At 46.9% G+C, this 24,154-nt stretch overlaps 1 protein-coding gene across 1 annotated transcript in view; it reads right to left on the bottom strand.

Moving 5' to 3' along the window:
• Nucleotides 1-8,984: 8,984 nt before the first annotated feature.
• Nucleotides 8,985-24,154, bottom strand: part of T265_15600 (hypothetical protein) — a gene marked incomplete at both ends in the record, with an annotated part of 92,488 nt that continues 77,318 nt past the window's right edge. The window contains 5 exons of the mRNA XM_009178722.1: nucleotides 8,985-10,091; nucleotides 10,782-10,949; nucleotides 15,513-15,671; nucleotides 16,342-16,488; nucleotides 22,634-22,987. Coding sequence (XP_009176986.1) covers nucleotides 9,579-10,091; nucleotides 10,782-10,949; nucleotides 15,513-15,671; nucleotides 16,342-16,488; nucleotides 22,634-22,987 — 1,341 coding nt within the window. The remainder of the gene's footprint in view (nucleotides 10,092-10,781; nucleotides 10,950-15,512; nucleotides 15,672-16,341; nucleotides 16,489-22,633; nucleotides 22,988-24,154) is intronic.

Raw genomic sequence — 24,154 nt, 5'->3', positions numbered from 1 at the left:
GCAACTTCGAAAACCCTATAGTTTCGGCGAACTCAATTTGGGTGTGCCAATAGCCTGCGGCCACCGAGGCCCGGTGAACTTGGACTGTTGGGCTCTTGGCCAAGGTCACGAAAATCGTAAGCGGGGAAGATAAAGTGGAGGAATTGCCGCTGGCTATTCGCACAATGAGATTGATTTCTCGAAATCTACGGCATTTTAAGACTTGCCACTTCATAGTGTGGAATGTCTATGTATAATTTATATGCTCCTGTATCATTGAAAATCCTTTACTATGGCGATTTGTTTAAGTGAACGAAATCTCCAGGTCAGTAAACACCGCCGACTGTGAATACGTTACCTGATGATAAAAAATCGCAAATTGTGGAAAAGGTTGACTCACATACAACGAATGTGCCGACTGTGAATACGTGACCTGATGATAAAAAATCGCGAATTGTGGAAAAGCTTGACTCACATACAATGAACGTAACCTTCAGGTATTTTTCCATCGGAACAGATTTCCTCAACATTCTAGAATCTAAATCGCCTTTGGAGATTCAACATATGTGTGGGCGCATTCGTGCAAACAAATTTTGGTCGATGATTCTTTGTTGACAGTAAAAGTTCCGTAGTGCACTCTAATTATTTGCTAAACATCGTGCACGTTGGCTGGCAAATTACAGAGTTTTTCATTATAGATTCCGAAGTATGCTAGAAAGACCTCGAGGTTCATCGATCTTAACCGACGCACACCACTAACATGCGGCTAGGGGTACGCGATGCCTAACTAACTAGCCACATAGAGCCTACGTCGATAATACCAGACAGCTGAACGCTCTTAACCGACGCACACCGCTAGCATGCGGCTAGGAGTACACGATACATAATTAATCCATCCATCGGTAACGGAGAAAAGGCTCAAAATAGACGTCTTGAACATAGGACGTCGTAGGACGTCATTAACAGACAAACGTTTCGGAGCCGATGGGCCACATGAAATCATCTTCGTCTCTTTCATCTGGCTGGCGCTCTACAGAGTTAGTCGTAATTGTCAGACATTGACTCACGGCTGTCGAGTAGTTCCTCTTTGTACTCGAAAACACGGACGCACATAGACTTACGGGACACACTGTGCTGGGAATCTGTGCTTCGGTCCAGGTCAACATCATAAGACGCCCTCTTTGCTGACCGGGTAGCAACCACACCTCTGCGTTTTCTGGATGGGCCCAGAGCCAAGAACCAAAAGTGATTTATTTTGATGTGGACTCAACTTTGGAACAAGCCTGAAGAGCACCACCACACAGTGGGCAGGGTTCACCGTCGCAACAGTAAGCGTGATATGACACGCGATCCGTTGTACACCAGCGGTCACCGGTAGTAGTAGCCCGGTCACAGAGCACACAGAANCTTGCTGCACGCATTTGCCCCTTCAACTTGTCCATTACAAGTCTCTGATTGGATACGCTTCGCCCATCATTTCTTTGAATAAGTCGAACAGTTTACGCGTGGGAGCAAACTGCTCGCTCTCTATGAACGCATACATAACCGGACGCCCGGTTCCCATGCCGTCCATTATCAAGAATGTGCATAGTTTATACCTAAATGCCGCAAATTAAATGCTTTAAAAAACTTACCCAAGGCGGTTTCATGCACGTGTCCCGTCCACATTTACTACATCTGGAAAGCGTCGGAATAACGCCATCTGCTGCCATTGGGAGAAACATATGTGGCTATAGCGACCTTCTTCTGATTGGCACACAAGGACGAGTCAGATCTCCCGAAGTTTTGCCAGGACCGAAGGCATATCATCTGCTACATTAAAACCCAACCATTCGGCACCCACTCAACATAGCCGGTCGACGCTACCGGCGGTAGTTGTCTACATCCTTAGTTGTAAGAATCTTTACGAATTCATCCGCTACAAACTGCAGCACCTCAGATGACGGCGTTCCATATCTCAGCAGGGCCCGGGATGTGCCCAACTCGTCTTGGGTTAGGCGCCGATTGACTGGAAGCCGATCGTACAGAAACTTTGACAGTTTGTGGTTGTGTTCCAGAAAATACGAGGTCACTGCCAGTCGTTTCCTTTGCCTCCGTAGACAAAACTGCAGTGGATAGCTGGTGCTTTCCGTTGGTCTTGGAGGGCGCCTGCTGCATTTGTAGCACACCCATTCGTAACGCAAAATGGTGTGGGTGCTTCGATTACTGGATGAACGCACAAATATCACAAAGTTATCCCTCATGTATTCGTTTAAGGTCTTCTCAAATGCCGTAAAGGATGAAGATGATACACCCAAAAATTTGTCAAAGAAACCCACTTCCGGAGCCATAGCAGGCAAAGTTCAAAGCCGAATGTGCGCCAATAATTTTCAGAAGAGATCGATTAAAACAAATCGCAAAAACGATTAAAACAAATCACAAAAAATGACGGCAGATGAGGGTGGTTTTCAGTCCACGCATATATGCAAATAAGCGCAACATTTTGACGTTAAAGTTTTTATTTCGCCTGTAGGGGTTTTGCGGAAAAATGCATTGTGCGTCTAGCCGCTGGCGATGCGACACGATACGATCATTATGCTTTGAAAGTGGCGGGCAAAAACAATACTAGGGATGGCATAACAAAAGGCTTACTACCTGGTACATGAAAAAAACTTCAAACCACAGAAAATGTGGCACCAGAATAAAGGATCTGGGTAGACAGCAGAATTGCCACAATCTGACCGGCCAATTTTAACTAAAGCGTAAAATCGTCACTAGGGGTTTCGCCCTCGACGCCTAATGCATTTTTCTGCAAAACCCTGTGGGTGAAATAAAAACTTTAACGCCAAAATGTTGCATTTCTTTGCATATGTGCTCACTCCAAAAATCACGCTAATCTGCCGTCACCTTTTTCGATTTGTTTTAATCGATTTCTTTTGAAATTTACTGGCGCACATTCGGCTTTGAACTTGGTGTGCTATGGCTTCGGAAGTGGCTTGAAAATCGTTCGTTGAGAAATCTGTGGGTGTATCGTATCCAACCTTCACGGCACTTGACAAAGCCTTTAGTCAACACATGAAGGATAACTTTGTAGTATTTGTGCGTTCATCCAGTAATCGAAGCACCAGCGCTGCTTGGCGTTACGAATGGGTGTACTACAAATGCAGCAGACACCATCCAAGACCAACGGAAAGCCGTGGAATCCGAAGAAGCTAGTAAGCCGAGCGTATTTTCTAATAAAAAAGCACGCGAAGCGTCAGCTGTCAAGTGCGGTTTTGTCTACGGAGGCAAGGGAACCAACTGGCAGTCACCTATTTTCTTGAACAAAACCACAAGTTGTCAAAGCTTTTGTACGATCGGCTTCCGGTTAATCGACGGCTAACCGAGAACGAGTTGGGCACCTGCAAGGCCCTTCTGAAATATGGAATGCAGATGCGGCAGTTTGTGGGGGATGAATTCGGCAAGATTCTTACCACTCAGAATGCATACGACTACCGCCGGTAGTGTCGACCGGCTATGTTGAGTAGGTGCCGCATAGTTAGGTTTTAATGTCGCAGATGCCTTCAGTCCTGGCAACACTTCGGGAGATCTGACTCGTCCTTGTGTGCCAGTCAGAAGAAGGTCACTATAGTCACATATGCTTCTTCCGATGGCAGTTGATAACGCTGTTCCGACGGTCTTCAGATGTCGTGAATGTAGACGAAACGCATGCAACAAACCGCCTTGGGTAAATTTTTTGAAGCACGTAATATTGGGCATGTTGATATATGCTCTACACCTTGTTGATAGTGGACGGCTTGGGAACCGTCCGCCCGGTTATGTGTGCATTCGGAGGTAGCGAGCAGTTTGCTCCCATGTGTAAACTGTTCGGCTTATTCAAAGAAATGATGGGAGAAACTTATCTGGTAAAGACCTTTGTAATGCACAAGTTGGCAGCGCAAATGCGTGCAGAAAGAGTCGTGTTCGGCTGTGACGTAATGCTTTGCTACTTTCATGTCCGCAAAGCTACCAGGAAGCACGTATGTATCATTTTATATCCCTGTATTTTTGGTCATAGACACATTCCGCGAACAGCCGGCACATATTTCACCGCATGGCTCGCCTGGACAACACTGTACATTAGGATATTGCAAGTACACAGATTCCGGAAAGACCCGCATCTTCCGCGCCGCATTGATCCTTGATTCCTTTCCTATCTTACGGCTCGCTGGTTGTACATCATCCGAAAATGGGCCATACACGCACAGTCCGGAATGGTTCACTTCGGTAATGTGACTAACAACCGATCGGAGAATTCGAACAGCCGCCTTAAAGACTGGGTGCACCACTCCGACACGTTGGAGCATGCAATTCAAATGGTGTCCCGGCACGCCGCTGGTGTGCAACGGATCGCGTGTCATATCACGCCGACTGTTGTGGTGATGAAGCTTGCCCGTTGTGTGGTCGTGGTCCTCCCGTGGGCCCCCTGATCGACGAAGTGACTTTCGTTGGTCATGGCCAAATCCAAGAGGGATGGCAATTTGCCTCCGCGGTATCTGGTGGGTGAAACGACACCAGGAGTCTAAGTGCTCTTTTAAATGACTCTGGTCACTGTAGCTGCTGAAGGTCCACTTGATCCGATGCGCTAGAATTCCATCCAGCATGATTTTTGGAGCGTTGCACTCGACCACCAAGAGAAGACATGTAGGGAGGTAGCTGGGGGAGAGTTGCTTAAGGGTTTGCATTAGGAACTGAGCATCTTAGAGGGAATCTGAGGGCAAAGGTGAACCAAATTGAGCATCGGACTCGCGCAGTGAGATTCAAAATATACAGTTCATCGGAAAAAAGATGCTGGCGTTATATCAGGGAAAGGACAATAGGGATGGGCAAGGCCGCAACTAAGCATAAGGCAACGGGCTACTCGTAGCCCGTTCAATACCACTTTTAGACGGCTGAACTCACTTTTGTCCAAGGATTTGGGGCAACCATGCGTTTGTTTGGTTTCTTCACCAATTTTGCACGGCCTAATCGGAAAGGTGTCTCTGTGAGATTCTGAGCGTTGGGTGATAGCATCAAGAAGTATTACTCTTGATGGCGCTCCTATGAGGCTCAGTTTCATGGAGGACTGCACAGGGAAGCTAGCCAGCAGTTTTTATTTGGCGAATCTGATGTGGTTCGTTGGTTTGCAGTCGCTTTCCTTTTTTGTTTGTGTGGACTCCCAAATCGCCTGCGATCAGCGTGCCCAACTGGGTGTACGAAGGTTTTTCGGTCCGATGTTGCCATGTTTGGGGCTTTGGCTGTCGGTGTCTTAGTGACGGAGTGGAGCTGGAGATTGGAGGTCGTACATTCTCAGTGGTTTTAGGGTTCTCCCAGGTTGATTTTTCGGTAGGCTTCGCCGCTTGTCTCCTCACGTCCGACCCAGTTAAGCTCAGAAGTTGCGACTTGGGTATGGAGTTCACTGCTGGGCATAGGTCGTCTGTTATGGAGATAGGCGATAATAGCTCCACGTACTTTGGGCGCTGTATCCACGTGAGGCTTGCCTCCTCCAAAACATCGCTGCCTTTGGTAGTTGAGGGGTCAGTGGTGGTTGAGTAAAAACTGCGCTCCGAAGTTGCAGTCAGTTGCGTCAGCGCTTTTCAAGATCAAAAGGTGCCATAACTGTCATCGGTATGGCCTTAAGTTTGGGATCGGCTGAAGTGGAGCCAACCACGAGCCTGTTGCGTGTCTCTCCCCTAGAGCTGCCGTGGCCCAGCTTTTGCGCCTCTGGAGGGTGATTCTCAGATATACTGCTGATTATTGCGTAGGCCTTTTGAATGCCGACAGTCCGCTCCAGGATCTTCTGTTCTGCAGATGGGAAGGGAAGATTGACTAGAAGCTCAAATGTTCGCTTGCTTCCATCATGGTGCGGCCGATCTGCGTGAAGCAACTCATGCTCAGGCTTTATGAGGACACTTTCAAGGAGCGACCGTGCCCGATTCGTTGGCGCGATTCTCTTGGAGAATGACCCCCAAGTGGTCAGCCTGCCCTTCCTCATGCGCCTGTTCATTAGAGACGCGCGGTGTTCATTGGAGCGTCGGAGAGATGGATGACGTTTTTCGCAGCAACCGGACCAGGAATAAATAACGCAAGGTACTTGTTCAGGGAAAAGTTCATCATCAACCTCTGTCCAGGGCGCTGTGTTCTTTGTGTTTGTGTCCCCCAGAGCTTTAGAAAGAAGCGCCAATTTTGCATCGAGTATCCCGATTAAAGCGTAACATTCACACTAGTCTTTCCCATTTGGCGATTGGGACTTGGCTTCGTTTTTGGTGGCTTTCTTTTTAGTTGCGGAATGCATTTCACCTTTAAGGCTGAGAAAACTGGCACAGACAAACGGGTCGTCATGTAAAATTGTGCATTTATAATGCCACCAGACCTTACAGGTTTCGCAGTACATATCACGCCCTACATGTGACGAAGACGCATTTCGCCCACAACTACTGTGGTCCATATATGGCAGTAGAAAGCAGCCTGTATTGATTTAGGTCATGTTTGAGATTGAGTGCACTGCAGGAACTGAGTGCAAACTGACAGGGGTTTAAGTGCAAAGGTTTTGCTACAGTGAAGAATTTAAAAAATGACGTGTTCAAACTCTGTAAATAAGCTGAATAGAGAAAGAATTCTTTCACGATGTTGTGCAATGGAAAAAAGAGACGTATTTCGGACGTACCACGGGCCAAGATAGTACTGAAAAATTGCAAAGTACCTTTGGATCACCTGCCAGATAAATTAATGGTCTTAGCAAACGACAAAATACCTGCATTCATGCACTGTAATTCTCGGTTATGCAAGCTTGATTTGACGACTGAAACCAAAGGATACCACCGTGGACAAGAGTGGAGCAGACGGCCTTAGCGCTCGCTATGGCGGAAAGTACACCGCAATACATTGTAAGCTTTCATTTCACGTCTATGTATTTCATAGCCTGCAGTTCTCATTTTCCACTTTGTCTAAGGTAGATAGGTTAGTTATGGCGCTTGTTCAAATCTCTTCACCTGGAAAAAATGGGTTGTTGTACCACCACTTTTATAGAGAATCACGTAGAGGACTTCCGTATGTTTTTAAGTTTTTAAACCACCTTCGGCCAGATGATCACTGGCCAAACCATCAGTGTTAGGGAGCATGATTTTTTGTCCCTGATACGATTATGCAAAACCTACCACCGAATCATAGTACCCGTGAGGCTGAAATGATTTCAGAGCAGTCGCCTACAGACATCTCGTATGCTGTCCCACTGCAAATACTATTAAATATTTTGAGTAATTCCGCCTCACGTTTCACAACTGCTTAGGGTCAATTACCGCCGCTGGAAACCTAATCCCATACTTGTTAATGAGGTGTTTGAAGTAGTAGACAAATTTGTCTTCCTGGGAAGCGGTATCAGTCACGGTGGTCTAGCCATCTGGGTTGGGAAGGCCAGAGGAGCTTTCGCGAACCTGCATCACCTTGGCGTAGGCACGACATCGACTTGTCCGTCAAGGGTGGAGTTTACTAGGCTGCACTCTAGGTTATTATGCGAAGCAGAGCCCTGGTAGCTGTGCGCCAAGAAGGCCAAAAGTTTTTCGGTGTTTAACGGTAGATGTTTGCGATGCATTGCCCGAGTCTTGTAGGAACCTCGGATCAGTAACGCCGTAGTACAACGAATGGTCGCGCTGGCTTAGTCGCACTCTGCGCATGCCAGTCAGCCGATTCCATCGAACGACTACTTTAGCACGTGAGGGGTGGGAACGAGTTAGGTAAAATCAGACAATGAGTTGGCGGCGAAGTAAGGAAGCCATTTTCAGCCAATTCGGCTCCACCGGTCATTGCCGTCTCCCTTGGTAGGGACCCTGAGACGGGACGCACCAATGGCTAAAGATATTGTCCGACATGACCCAGTCGCGCACTTTATGGGTCAACCTGTTCCTTCAATGCATAGCTCTCCTCTCACCCCCCACGAAAACTCTACTGATGACCCTATACAGAAAAACAAATTATATCAGTTACCGCCTCTAAGGCATAACTGACTACACTTCCTTCCAAAATTATCGGCAAACGATACTGCAGCAGCTATAACAACTGTACGAAATGCACGCGAATTTACAGCTATTGATGAGCTATTGAGTGACAGATTCACACTAGGACGTGTACCCAAAGCTTGTATCGCGTATGTGGTCGGCCGTCTTCGAGAGAGGGGAACCACGGACTGGAAGTAAATACGGCCTGGACGAATGAGATATTGATTCCAGTTAGTAGCCAGGGCTACTAACCGACATGGTTCGCTGACATCGACATCTCTTGGACCATCAACACAACATAGTTTGAGCTTTTTCATTCGGTGGCCGCTTCCGTGAGACGGACATTCACTGGATTTTTGAGTACGTGATGGTTCGCTCCGGTTCAAAAGTTTCCCGCTTAACTCAGATAGTGAGTGCCTGAACGCCAGTTAATGCAAACCGGGCAACCCCGATATGAAGCGCCACGCTGCGGTAACATCTGGAGATCATGTTTGGACGTATGAAACGTTTTGAATTTTCCCGCTCCTGAATTTGAATGACCAATCGGAGGTCCGCTTGCATCCGGAACAAGTAGCGAACGTATCACGTGGCTACGAGTGAGTCATCCGCACTGTACATCACATCTTGAGTGAAGAAAGAAAAGGAGGACACATGGCCTCGACGCTAACTGCCATCTGGCTTGCCCGATGCAAAACACGTTTGTCCTTAGCTAGGTAACTGCCAAAAGCTCGCACGAAGTCACACGACAGCTCAGGATCAGGACAGTTTCCGGTCTAGTGCTCGTTGGTTAGGGGGAGAAGTTATTGATTTTAAGGTTCCTGACCATGCATCTCAACTGCTCCTGTCTGAGCTTTGGCAACCTGGTAGCGTCTCATCCCTTGTTCCTCCTTCGGGTGGTAGGGTAGCTATGCACTGAGAGGGCGTTGCAGTTGGATTGACAGTATTTTATTTATATTGTTGGGGACCCTGCACCAATTAGCATTGGGATTACCCTTAGTCGTAAGTCAGCAGATGCAGAGATTTTGAGCTGAAGATAATGTTTACTCATGGAATCTGAAGACAGTGCATCATTTATAGGTGAAAATCTTGCCAAATTCCTTGGGAACTCAGTAAAAATGCACTGAAAAGAGGAGGAATAGTTTGCAAATCGACTGTACAGATGACTATCTCAGACTCAAAGGAGAGGTGAGCGGCAGATTCCAAGACAGAGTACGGACGGATGAAACGGGAGAGACGCAGTTGTCTAGGTGAGTGTAGGTGACGGAAGAGAATGAAGATGGTGGAAGAAAAACGTGAGCAGCCGAATTTGAAAATCATTGAGTGGAACAAGATCATGAGATCAGTAGAGATAAACTGGTTAGCTCGTGAGGGGAAAATTATTGAAAGACGCGTTTGGAGACTACGGATACATAAGGGTGCAGTCGAGCGGAGTTCGATAACCGGGGACGACTGTATACAGTGAAGTGACTTGCTTTCGCAGCGTATGAGGCAAACACACTGGAACTTGACAGAGTTCATTGGATGGGTGTCCACCCAGGGTTGAGAACTGTCCATTCCGATGTGTTCAGGGAAGCTGTTCTTTGGCACGGGTTATCTTGGGAAATGACATCAGTCCTCATATGAAGTACCATTACCAAGATACACACTGGTTATCATTGGATCATCGGGAACCAAGCAGAGGTCTTCCAGTGGACCGATGGAGTCTGTCATCACCGTAGGTGGAAGGTCTTTCCATAGTGACCTTAATTCAGACTTTGGATGTGACTGAGGAGGGTTACTGGATGCCGTAAGGGTACGATGCCGTATATCACCAGGGGTAGGCATGTCGTCTTGAACGTCCAGCGAGTCACTGGACCCATTGAGTTGATCTAGGTTGAGTGAGGGGAGGTTATCCAAATTTTGTCCCAACTTAACAGAGTCGATAGTATCCGTTGAGCCAAATCCGTTACACTTTGAGTCCCCACGACAAGAGATTGGCGACGGGGGAACGGCTTGCAAGTGCCGCGTGGCCAGAAGACTTTCATATTTACATTCCAGTTGCAACTGACATTGGCGCCACTCAGTCAACTGGGCGGTTAGTTCCATCTCACGACTGCGCCACATCAGGCCGTCCGATTTCCGCTGAAAAAGGGTGGGAAAGGGTGTTGTATTTATTGGAATACCGCAAAAAGTGAAATACCGTTGGCGTTGGCTACGAACTGCAGAAGACCGCCTACGTTTATTCCATACCTCAGTCGCTTCGATAGAAGAAGGTAGGAAGCAGTCTCAGGCAAGTTAAACTTAACTATAGCCTTTGTGACCCACCGGTGCTCAGCCGAGGGATGAAGCATACATTCACATATCAGGGACACCAATGGCGGAACATTGACAGGACCAACTTATCTATCATCTGCACTCACACAGTACCGCTTCATACGGGTGAATACAGTCAACTGTTTGTATCCATTCCCACTCAAGGGACCAAATGAACAAAAATGAGACTGGAGCGCATCAATTTGACCGTCATGACTGCTAACACGCCGTAACAAGCGAAAACAACAGGCTGACAGATGAAGATCCACACCTTCAAGCTTCAAACCGTATCAAGGTGAAGCACGTGCTTCCACAATAGCGTGCCATGCTAAAGCTATTGGGAACGTCACTCTAGCACAGGGAGTAGTGCGAACCAGGATCGGCGCCGACGTCCAGCAGATTAAACAGGTGGTAGTGGTATGGTGTAAGGATGGCGTAGGAACGCTGGCGCCACGCAACGAAAGTAAAGTGAGGTTGAGAGACCTACAACCATAGCGGACAAGCCAGGAATTAGCTAACCTTGGCCTCAATTTCTGCACACATTCGAACAGCTTCCTTCAACTCGGACCGCAGTTCATGTTCCCGGGCGCCCGCGGCACTACGTGCTTCGAGAAGCTCTGTGATTCGTTGGTCCAAACGATCTGCACGTCGATCGGCCAGTTCGCGCTGCACCGCGAGTTCATTAACCTGAACGGGGAGGGAGATTAGTGACCTGTGTAAAACAAGTAGTGACATGCGAATTAAATACCAGTAATAAACGGGTACAGTACTCCTCCCACAAGGAGACGTTTGGGTAGATACTAAGTCGTTTCTTAGGTGGGCAGGGGAGAGGGTGAGTAATATGAACTATCCCCAACATCCGAGTTTGATGACAACTCAAATGCTACAGAGGAGAACGTGGGTAGCTCACATGGCTGCCCGTTCACCGAGTGGTTTTGTCGCGGACATTCCAACACCACTAGTGCATTGTTTCCCAGCAGAGTGCAGCGGTACACAACCAGTGATGGGATGTTTCCTCTTAGGATGTGAACCACATGACTTGGAAACCAGCACATGGGTATACCATTCGGTCCCGGAGGGTTGGCTACATTGAGAGAACTGTCATAGCAATAGTGGTACGCGGCGGTGCGAAAAATCCATTTCCACCTTCAGAATACCTTCCGCACAGCCACAGTCATTCAGTTGTGCCTCCCAGTCACCTGTATCAAACTTTGATGCAGACTGAGCTTCCTCTTCAGGTGACGTCTACCATAAACCTCTCTAATGTAGGACTTTTTGTTCTGTTTTTTTTTCAGCACCCGAAAACTCCTCATGAATGATCTCACAACATTTGGAAAGAGTCCGCGCTCCCAGCCACACATTAAATCAGGTGACTGAACGTTAACTCGATATGTTAGGGTTGGAAGTCTCACCAGTATGGGTAGATGATATCTTAGAGGCAGGCTCCTGTGAAGATAAAGAAGGGAGAAAAGCGACGATCTACAGAAGGGAACGGGGAAGGGCGGGCGGAAAAACCCAATAGAAAGCAGCATAATTGAAGGTCTGAAAAACAGTTGAAAACAGAGTCTGTTGGGCATTTAGACTGGCGGTAATGGAGAAGCCACACCCCAAAAAGGGCGTGGTACTGAGTGGAACGTTACGCCTGCAAACAGGCCGGAGAACGGAGACTGAACACAAAGAGGTACCATTGCAGTAGTGTGGCACTAGGATGAGGGAATGGAGTTTTTGCCATTGATGGTGTTGGTGACCAGCACTATATGAGGAAGGAACCAATTTGAGTGATGAAGTGGGAAATACTGAAAATAGAGAGCCTATGGGTCCCGATAACAAGGAGTTCAACCATCATGGGTCAGGGGAAGTTGTTATGAAACGGTAGGGCGGAAGACATTAACGGTTACCCAGACACCTTCAAGACACGCCGTCAAAATTGCTCTCCTACTGTGATCAGGAACGTTCGGGCGGTGATTATTCGTGACAAATCATCCTGAAAAGTCGGCCACCAATCACGAGTAGTAACGTGGTTAAACTTGACTTTTCACGAACACCGCACAGGGTGTGACAAGCCAAGATAAGCGTGGTAGACAGCCTCACCTGACACGGAGGGAGTGAGGAACTGTTGCCCAACGCCGTTCACAATAAAACGATTATGTGAATATTTATGGTCGAAGTAAATTTTTGAATAAAACTATTGCTCGCGCTCGCTCATTCGAAATTTTACGGCTGTTCTGCTTAGTTTGCTTCAATATTAAGGACAAAATCCTATATCCATAGTCCTTTGGACCTACTCTGTGGAAATTGCATCTGACTACAATTAATTGCGGCCAACTTTGATAGAATTTATCCTTTCCTTCTATTTCAACTCTTTAGTAAGGCTCTTATCACTCATTGTGGTGCGGAATTTGAACATCTGTATGTCAACGCTGATGACGATGTTCCCATGACTGTGACGTCAGAGCCCCACGCGTTCCCGTTGTCCATTATTCCAGTGATTCTCATCTCTGCTTCAAATTTGTCACCAACTTCCCCTAAGGCTGCCTCACACGCTTCCGAAGGGAATTCAAGGTGAATTAAAGAAGACCAAAATGTTTCAAACTAAGTTTCCAATCTGCACTGGTTTCTTGGTCTTACAGTGAGTTGACCGAAACCAAAAGGGGACCAAAAATTCCCTGGCGGGACGATTTTCTCCTTTTTTTTGCGCCAATAGCTGAAGACGGCACACTCTCAAGTGGAAAAAAACCAAACTTCATTCCGCGGTCGAGGTCCACCAAGTTTGACTGGGTACTGTCTCGGTCTGTGTTATGCAATCCAAGCCAGCCAACGAATCTACCTAAGGAGGTTGTCATTCTTGGGGTTGATGAACGTTAGCCGAACACATCTGACTGAATGGTCCGCGCTCTTCAGATGTAACTCTTATGGAATTCGTCTCATGAGGTTGCGTTTTGAGATGGATGCAATTTGAATGTTGCTTCGAGAGATATTTGTGAGCATTTTTGAAAAATGTGTTCAATTTGGTGTAAGTATTCGCACAATGGGATGCGATTTTCGAATTTTGTCCCTGATGGACCAAAAGAGATTGGCAATTGTTTTCGAAGTACGTATCCGAACTTTTGATCCCCATCTGGGCATCGGGGGTCGCAGAAACGCTAGGAAAGTATTCGACCAAGGTTATGATTGCTTCAATGGACAATGAAAGTAGGTGACCTGAAAAAGTATGAACTTAGATTAGGCTGATTTTTGGTGAGTACAGACGCAACAAAACGCAACATATTGGTGCAAAAAGTTTTAGTCCACTCGCAAAGGTTCTGCAACTGAGAGTGGCATGCGGCCAATAGGCCCCTGTAAGTTTAGGTAGCTGCCTGCGAAATTTCAGGCGTAGGCCGTGTATCTTCGGATATTTAGTCCGACCTCGAGATTGCACGAATGATTTTCGTGCGCGGTTATCGCGCTATCGTACTTTTGAAGAAATGCGGTCATTTTGGTGGCGATTAGGATGTACACAGGTTGAAATAAGCAAAGCACCATACACACATTATAAACGTTAGTCTGTATAAAACAGTGAAAAGGAGAGCAGAGTACACGGGAGAAGGGCTAGGTGGGAAACCATCTGATGTGTTTTTTCCGACGGATCAACGTAAGGATACTGTTCAGTCTATTGGATGTGGATCGTGCTTTCAGTTAGGACCTCGTGTCATGTCCCTTTACGAATGAAGCGGACACTGTACACACCAACCCCGAGGTCATAAGACGTGACATCGGTTCGAACATTACCGCTCACCAGCTGAATCGCAAGAACCGGGGAAAGCTGCGTAAATTTCCGACTACAAACTTGTGATCCAACATCTGGAAGGGCTACGACAAGTGTGCTACTCCGTTCCCGCTCCAAAATGCAGTATATTCGCACCAAATACTCCGCATCCATCCGGTGTGATGTTTTGCGTTTGATGATACACACATACTCCGTAATTTTCAGGACACTAGTGACCTGACTCCACATTAAGTGCCGACCTTAACTCGCGTGTCGATATGAGTTTTACCGGTAGATAAGGTGACGCCGTCAATAAACTAAGACTACTCATAAAATACAAACCGGGAACCTTCAGATCATTAACTGAAGGGTTGACAACTTTTGAAATTATGTCGGGAGCCGTACTCGAACGGAACGAAAACGATGACGCGGACTGCCCCTACCTGATGAGCCTCAAGAAGGGCGAAACCAGACGTGGGGTGGCGAAGAGTTTTCAGCAACCTTGTTTCCCCAATGACGGTTTCTCTATTATAACTAGGAAGTTTACTTAGGTGACCAGTGTGATACTTACACTGCTCCCGCAAGATTTCGGAAGACCTCATACGGAACAGTGTGGGAAGAAACTCGTCCAATCCTCAAAGGGGTGCGTGACCCAATGGCCGAATGGGTTCAATGGTGCAAACTACAACAAACAGCGGATAAATCTGGCTTGGAAATTCATTTTGAATAGCCAGCACATACCGGGTAGTCGATAGTAAAGACAAACAACCGACCCTAGCTACAACGTGAGTACACTTCAGAAGTGGATATGTTCTGTATACATCTGTAATGCACCACTCATAAGGTTGCTGAAAATCCATCGACAGCCCACGACCGGTTTCGCCCTTTTTGGGGCTCATCAGGTAGGCGCAGTCCCCGGGCTTCCGTCAACCTTATGTTCTACTAATGCTCTGTTTCAACGGGCGGCTAAGCCTAGAAGACGGTGAGTTGTTGTGAACGAACCAGTAGTCAGAATGACGGCTCCAGGAAACGAAGACTGCCAAGAAAACAAGCGACCGATTTACCCCCTCGTGCGATGAAACTGAGCACCTGATTATGGAGTGAGGTCAAATGAGATGAGAACAGTTACCTGGGCCTGTCATTGGAAGTCGGGGAATACAGTCAATCGATACGGGTCCAGTAACCTGTACCGTAGCGGACAGTATGCACTTTTAAGAACGGCGTCTGATCAATGCAGTGTGTGACCCAAAATAAAACTGAGAGCATAAATTCATCCTTTTTCGGGTAAGTCGTTGAAAACGCCTGATACTGGAAACAAAACCTAAATCTGTTTAAACTGCAAAAGTATTTCCAGAAAGGGAATTAGAAAAAAACTTCGTACATCACAGAGCAGACTACCCGGAGAGAATTAGCTCAGGTTTTGAGAGATGATCTGAGCTAAACGGCAAATTTAAAGAAAATCCGTGGTAAGAATACGGCGATAGCAACGAGGCTGAGTCACTTACCTGTTGCTGCAGTGTAGCTATTTGATCCAGATAACGGGCCTCAAGAATGCTGTCCGAAAGCTTTCGAGCATCACTACTGCCAGACTGACCAAACGATCCCAACAAAAGAGAAGTGCGTTTCCCATCGCTCGTGGATGCCTTGCATCGCGAAGAATGTGCCTGTGAAGGGAAGCATCAGATGAGGTGATCCGTCACGAAAAAACGAAATAAACACATACTACTGTACAAGCACAGTAGGCAAAGAAAGGGATGTCGATTTGACATGATATACACACGTGGATGTGCAAACAGTAACTATGTAGGGAAGGAGTGGTTTGAAAGGCCAGGTCTCATCAACGCTTCAGTAGAATCTCAAAATGCGGGCTGACATCCATCCCAGAATTTTCCTACCGAACTATGCCAACGGACAACCACTCGGAGTTTGCGCAGGTGTGCAACCGCTTGAAAAAAATCGTTCCACTGTAGGACCCTTTTGGCGCCAAACTACCGAAGGAAGCTCGAGGGCTGGGATACTTTCAGGTTGCCCAAGCCTAGACAGGGGAAGTCGAGAGGAAGAGATCGGGTTTGAATGACGGAACTTCCGGTCAGTAAATTCGCTTCCTCTCTCCACAATCCCTTGCGTTCTCTGTAGTGCGTAAAAGCCCGAGGAACTTAGAACATAGGGATAAACAGAATGTGCCGTTATGCCTTCAGAGACATACAGTTGGCGGACTCCTCAAGACGTCTGTAAGAAGGAGACTTTCTACAAAGGCCGAATTGGTTACGCCCAACAGTAATCATACAAGGCTAGGCAAACAATGGAAAAACACCAGAGAAGAAAGTCGCCTACCTGCCATAGAGCTTCGATCTCAGCCAACCGTTGCCTCATCTCATCCAATCTCGTGAGGGATTCGGTCTCGCGCAATTTGACAGTGAACAGTTCGTCTTTCAAAACGGCCATTTGTTCGGAAGATCGAGTGGCTTGATCGGTTTTCAACTAGATGCAGACAATAGGAGAATCATAGGTAAGACTCAGTTTTCCTAGCGCACAAAACCCAATTGATAAATAGATTGCGAGTCCGTACGTAACTGTAACATCGTATTAAGTGAACAGTTTGAAGTCAGTAGGTGAAGCAGACCACGGAATCAGAAAAACCAGGTCGCCAGTGTAGGCACCACGACTTCAAAATACAATCACTATACAGTATAAATATGGGGAGGTGTCAATGCTTACTTGGTTGTCATTCAGTTCCTTTTTTTGAGAAAAGAGGCTAAGTTTAGCTGTTTCAGAAGTGCTTGGCAAGCAATCGGTGGTTTTTATTTGGGCAACGTTTCGCTTTTGACACAAAAGCTTCATCAGGACAAGTGAACAGGTCACCAAATTGGCCAAGTTATAAGACGGACGAGGAATCAATCAGTAAGTCCTCTACAAACTAGATCAGTGTTGAGTGTCAATTAACGGCTCTTCTAGGCTAGCGTGGGTGCCAAAATCTTGAATTGATGGGTTGGAGGGGTTCGAAATTAGTTCCCGATCGCTTTTCTTTCCTTAATCTTCCGCTTCAGGGTGCTTCACTTGATGATTCGCTTCGGGTGCCGCTGTTAGATTTTTCCTAGTCTTTGTGGGGTTGTGAGTGCTCCGAGAATTTGATTTGAGGGGGGGTGAGGTCAAGTGGATTTCAGATGATGATAACTCTTTCCTCTGATAGTTGCACACCAAAACGTGTCAGCTCGAGTGACCCAAGACCGTTCTCCACACGCTAGCCAGTTCCGCGCCTTCCATTCTGTTAACACTGGGATGCTTGGCGATTTCTACCGCCTCTGCTATCAGTCTGTGTGACGTGGACTGCAGTCCTCGCCTCAAAACCTCAACATTTTCTAGGTCTATTTTATGTCACGTGTCCATTGCGTTTCGCAATTGCCGAGCTTTTCAGTAACGCCTGATATTCATCTTCGTTTCTCGGCGGCCTGTTTATTTTCCTACTATGATCTCCGACTCTGATGTGTAATTCCCTGGCCGTCTGTCCTATATAGACCTTGGTGCAGTCATTACATTTAATTTTGTAGACACAATCCCTGGTTCTGTTTGCTGGGAGGCGACCCTTCAACTGCACCAGTGTAGAGCGCAGTGTTCCCCTTTTGGAAAGCTACTCTTATATTAGCCGCGTTTAGAATTCTTCGAATGACCTCCGGTGTCCCTGGTTTATATGGGATAACAGCGGTCCCGATCCATTCCCTGTTGGGTTTCGCTACCGGTACCAACACCCTTCGCAATTGACGCTTAATCAAGCTAGCTGGATATCCGCTACCCCGAAGTTTGTTCTTCACCTCAATTTGGGCCGCTGTCCGATCAGCGTCTACTGTGCACAGGGTCCTTACACGCCTAAACATTGATGACGCAATACTGGCGAGTACCGACTTCGGATGGGCAGACGAGCAGTTCAAAACTGTCCCAGTGTCGGTTGGCTTTCACTTTGAAGTCCCAGGACCTTGGAGAAACAAGCTTTTAAATGGAAACACAGATCCGTTCTTTTTTTAAGCGAACTTTGTGCTCCCCCTCTACACATGAGAGACCGAAAATACAACACTTCCATTTGTCTGACGCGAAACTGCGTACTTGGTGTTCTTGAAAGTTGTACACTGCAAGGACGTTAATGGGGAGGACAAACCAACAATTGTTGAAATGCATTCATTTAGATACCCATTTGTTTTTCACGGGAGACCCAACGGAATCTTTTGTTTTCCAAATGAATGTGCTGCCGCCTCATGTTTCCGTTGGTACGACTTACCAGAACTGCATAGACGTAACACATTACTCATAAGGTTGCTCTCAGTAGCGTGTTAGGTCAAACCAAAAAACAGTTTTGTGTATCTCAGCCAGCATTGTTTTGCGTACCTCTACACAGCATGTGGTTTACATGATCTAAACAAGATCGACCACCGGCTGCATTTGATATCCGACGTCAACGGCGAACATGTGCGCTGAACAGCCGTCGATTGAAACGCTTGCTCAGGCATGAGTGGCTGCTCCGAATGAACTGGGACTAGTTGAGGAATGTATTTGTGTGTGTGTGTAGATCAAATTTGTGGGACAACACAACGATGTGTACGGAAGCTAACAGCATGGCACATGACTGACCCTTGTGTTACTACCTGACATGAAGACAAAACTCCAACAGCTTGATGACAGAATCGCTCTAACAATCAAACTGTCCTACATCTGACAAATTACACACGATGATCGAATCAAAGAAGCAACTTTTGGCGAACTTTCGTGGAAACTGAAAACTTTTGGACAGCCCATGTAGGTTCGCACTTACCACGTAGAAGCAGTCCACGAGTTTCCGTCGCAAAATTCGATAACCACACCCATTTGCACACCGATGTGGTTTTTACGAGAGACTCACCTGAATCCCCACTAAATCACTTGTTCTTAAACTGATGTACTGCACAAAGAGCGCCCTGACACTTCATCTGGGACGCTGTTCGAGATATCGCAGTACTTTGTTTAGCATGGGCTGTCGGACAGTTTTCAGCAACTTCGTGAGTAGTGTGTTGCGTCTAGAAACCAACCGAGACAGGAGGCGACCTGATGTAGCACATTCAGTCGAAGCGGACCATAGTAAACGAGAGATTCAGCTAGATTCAGTTCAGATTCTCGTTAAAACCAAATTGGTATGCAAATGAGTGCATTTTGCTAGTGTCTGCAAATGTTTACGATGAGTCGGGTCCATGGGATTGAACGACACGGTCGTGTCATTTCCGCACATCCATGGATTAGTGCCGGAGAAGTAAGTTCGCGGTGGAGAAGAGACAGTAAGTGGAATCCGGACATGGTCTGTAGACAGTTTTAAATAACTTTTGACTGAGTCAGAAAAAACATCGGACCGACAGAGAATACTCGGTTTGTTTATCTGAACGTTCGTCGATCCCCACGGGCGCTTTGCTGGTTATGCTTAGAATCAAGCCACTTATGAGCCACGTGAGAAAAATGCAAGACTACTTGATTTATCCACAGTAGCTCCACTTTTGGCGGACGGAAGTGGGTGAGTAGGTGTCAAATCCTACGATAAATGCAGCATAGCGCTTTGGTCAAGTGGTGAAAAAACACGAGGAAATGCGAAGTCTTAAGCAGACCTTAGGAAAAGATTTAGACGATACTCTCGGAATAATTCGCTGTGAAATCTTCGCGAAACAATTTGGAGAACTGCGGCTGACATTTTTACCGAAGCTTCGCCATACCACTCTCGGAACAGCCATCAAATCGATTTTGGCATCCGATGCAACGAGTCAATGGGGTAGGTGTGAAACACTCCGCTGTCTTCCCCGTCTTGTTTACCGATGAGCGCCGATGGCACAAATAACCACTCCAAATTTTGGATACGTGCATCAGGGCCGTACTGGCCGTACGGTGTTGCTAATTCTTCGTCGCCTTCAGGTGAATGACTGCTATGCGCGACTCGAAAGAAGCAACTGGCCTGAGATCTGACCAAACTGCACGAGCTTAGGCAAAAGCAGTCGGAAAACGAGGGTTGGGTTTAAACGAAGCGATTTCACACATTAACCACCGAGATAGCTACTGTCTGTTTGGTAAAAACGACACGCCGAATCGGCGTTCACCAACTGGGATATTCAATGTACAGGCCTCGTGTTTTCAATAGCTCTCTAATAGTTCTTTTTAGCATCGCAAATGATAAAGCTTCGTTGCTATTTTCAGACGGGAAATGCAGTCAGGGATAAGACAAACATGTTGAACATGCATTCGTCTGAGGCCACTACACATCATACATGTTGCTCATTCGAGCGTTTTTTTGAATGTGTCCCCCTGGTCACACTGAAAGTAACAAACTCTCTCTCGCATTCACAGGACCGGAATAGTTGGACAACACAAAGCAGTGATTCGTTCAGTTGCAACACCCTTCTGGTGCTTAGTTGCCATGCCACCCGAAGGAAGCACGAGGGCTGAGATACTGCCAGGTTGCCCAAGCCTAGACAGGGGAAGTCGAGAGGCAGAGGTCGAGTTCGAACCACGGACCTTCCGGTCAGTAAATTAGCGCTCTAACCACTTGGTCCATCTCGCCCCCACGAGAGATTGAGGTGACTGCCCGAAAAGGAGGAAATAACTGGACATGTTGCGATGTGTCATGAAATGTAAAGCATTTGGAGAGAATGGCCTACTAACTATCAAGCAATAAGTAGGCCAGAGGAAAAGTAATTTGACAAGACAAATGAAATTTCCGCTAGTGGCCATACGGCCAAACGTTGAATCGATGGCCGGAAGGTCACGGGATCGAAACTCCCAACTGGAGTCTCGTGAGTCGAGCACTACTGCTGATTTCCAAGAGGGCCGCAGCGAAAGTAGGATTCATCCATTTACCGTCGTTTCATGCAAGAGGGCCGCAGCGACAGTAGGATTCATCCATTTACCGTCGCTTCAGCAGATCATGGTACTCCACCCCCGGGGACTCATAGTTGTACGGATTATCAGCAGGTTAAATATGGACCGTATCGTCGACTGAGGTTCGTCAACCGCAGAAGAATTCGCCTCTCCGCAATCCCTACACGTCACACAGCATGTCGCATTCCTCAGCTACTTGTTTTTGAGAAAAAATTCCACGTTCTGTTCATTTCACTGAATCAGCTGCTAAATTTAGAAGCACATAGCCCGACCGCAATACACAAGACAAGGACAAAAAGCGATGGCACTGGTATTTCAAGGCCGCACACTCAGAGAAACACCGAAAGGACACCTTACCATCTAATTGCCTGACCATATCCCAGTCAAGCACGCTGGATAGAAAGTGACAACGAGAATACCGATAAAACCGATGGGCTATGATATTTTACAGATTCTCCAGTGGGACATAGGGAGAATAATGTGGAACCCATCCCAGAGGACATGTTACATGGGCAGTATCTCAGACCGTCCGGAAATTGCTGCGCACCATTCTAACTGGTTGCAAGTGTTCAACCTATGTGAGAGTTTGACCGGATAAATTAGCTGGCTTTTCAATACAGAGCATCCAAAGTGAGAAAAAAAAGCCTACTCGAGGTTTTCTTCAGTCACTGGTGGGTTTCAAAACGGACTGTGATATGAGACGTGTCCTGGCGGGGGAAGCTAAGAAGAACAGGGCGAGAAAACGAATTGTCGGAATAATTGCCGCATCTTTGAGAATCTGATTGATCAAAGGTGGTCTCTGTGTTAGGGCCAGGCAATGCGAAATAAACCTCACGTTTACTAGCTGAATCAAGGCGACTGGTGGCCTTTGGGGCCATGTTCTGAACATATAAGCAAGTTAGCGAAATACATTCATTTGCAAACAAATCTGGTTTTGCGAGAGACTTATCTGAAACCCAGCTGAATCTCACGTTTGTGATGTTTTCAGGCAACTAAACGTGCTGCACCGGACTGCCCGGAAAAATCGAAACCGAGAGATTCAGCTGGGTTCCAGGTGAGCCTCTCGAAAAACCAAATTAGTTTGCAAATGGGTGTATATTCGCTAATTTCGTGCAATTTGGTTTCAAGTAGAACATTAGGTTGACGGAAACTCGGGGACTGAGCCTACCTGATGAGCCCCAAGAAGGGCGAAACCGGTCGTGGACTGCCGACGAATTTTTAGCAACCTTATGAGTAGTGCATTACGAAAAGAAGCAAGTGTTCATTGGACCAATCTCGTTGGAATTCCCACAACCCGAGTTGGATTTACGCAGTCGCAGAGTTCGTAGTGATGAACCCCATAAAATCATCTGCAACAGGTGGGATCCTGTTGCCCATCTTGGACGTCACGTGCATGTCCTGACCAGGTTAGGCTACAAAATACGAATGACGTTAGTGCTGGTGATACAAAGGTGAGAACGAACTGACAGAACTCCTACAAACCGAAGAATTCACAAGACAAAAAGTGTGCGAGAACAAGGAAGCTAATGATGAGTTGGTTCGAACTGGAAGCATCTACATAATTAGTGCATTAGTGAACACGTCACAAATGCAATGGGTTAGCAAAACGAGGTTAACTGAATACAGACTGACAGATTGCACGTAACAAAGAGCAGCACGCCTCAGCGCACAACACAAGCAGAACATCGATGATAGGAAGACTACGCGATAGTAAAGGAATAGAAGACTGCTTGGGAAAAAAACTAACCTCTTCTAACTCATGATAACGAATTTTCAGATCTGAAAGAGCGGATTTGGCGTCGGCTTCACGAGCTCGACACAATGTGAGATCGGATTGGAGAGTGTGCAGCGTGGTTACGGCAAGCGTGTCACCACCTTTGGGTGTGAAACCGATCGCCTGCCGAGGGAGCATCGCATGTCTTGCTTGAGAATAGCTGACGACTTCGGGTGGGTTGACTGTGCCCGTGGCTTGGCTACTCAGTGACGGCGGCAAACATGGATAGGTAGGGTGTTGGTCGCGCACCTCAAGCTCGGCAACAGAGGGCTCGCGTGAGCCACGCTCAGTAGGTGAACAAGGACCATTGACGAAGGAGGCAACTGTCTGTAAAATGGCGCCGTGTACAGGGGACATGGAACATCACACGAAGTGGTTAGGTGTAGAGGGCGTGAAAAAAACACAGAAACAAGACAAGCGGATTAACAAAGTCCGTGAAAGTCTGGTTGGGTAGGTGTTAGCGAAAAGTTATTTGAGCATACCGTGAAACAGGACGAGCTTGTGTGAGCATGTCTGCTTGACAGTTACGTTAATAACATGAGTTAGTTTGCGAAGAGCAACACCAAGGTGATGAATTAGTACGCGATTGTTCTGGTCGGTCTCTGACCAACGGCCGGTTCGATCAAATGCCGATTGGCTCGAATCATCAACAAAATGAAAGCAGGATGATAGTGGCTTGGAAAGTTCCACCCTGAAAGCTTACAGACACGAGACAATAAAGACTGAGTGAAGTATGTATGCTCCGTTGTTTCGATGACGGCGAAAAGCGTGTCGGTACAGAACGCACTCCCGCTTCTTGGGACTGTCACGACAGACGTTTGGACAAAATAGTAGGCAAGATTTGACATACCGGAAGTGAACTGTATAATTAAACGGTGCTCAAAGGGCATACCGTATCGATCAGTGGTGTGCTCATGGGGAGCCAAGAACGACAGAGTCGTGAGGATCAAGACAATTTAACTGAAAACTGAGAGCAGAAGAATTGACACGCGTTGAAACGCAGACTACCATTGGTCCGTTGGAAAAGCATTGCTTAGCAACGACTGCCAATAGCAACGCGTCACGACAAGACATATCATCAGATACAAACCGGTTATCTGTAATACAAAACCCACAGGTGAAACCAACGACGTGGTGCGGTAGAAATAAAAACGTGACTGACACGTGCGCAGGTTGGTGCACCTTAGGTAAGAACAATGTCGTTCAACAGACTCAGATGTTTAGCGTCAGAGGCCATCACTTTGCTCATATGACGTACGAATCGGGAAAGTGTTAGTCACAGAAGAGGATAACTAGATAGTAATCGTTCAGCTATAACACCCTTTAGGCGTCCAGCTGCCGCGTCACCATAAGGAAGCATAAGGGCTGAGATAACGTCAGGTTGCCCAAGTCCCGACAGCAGTGGCAGAGATACAGAGCTTGGGTTCGAACCACAGACCTTCCGATCAGTAAGTTGGCGCGAGTAACGGAAGACTTACTCATAGGTCATTTGGA

This window comes from Opisthorchis viverrini (assembly GCF_000715545.1).
Source record: "Opisthorchis viverrini unplaced genomic scaffold opera_v5_656, whole genome shotgun sequence".
In the NCBI taxonomy this organism is placed as follows: domain Eukaryota; kingdom Metazoa; phylum Platyhelminthes; class Trematoda; order Opisthorchiida; family Opisthorchiidae; genus Opisthorchis; species Opisthorchis viverrini.
Note: the sequence above shows the minus strand (reverse complement) of the source record. Positions and strands in the feature narration are given on the sequence as shown.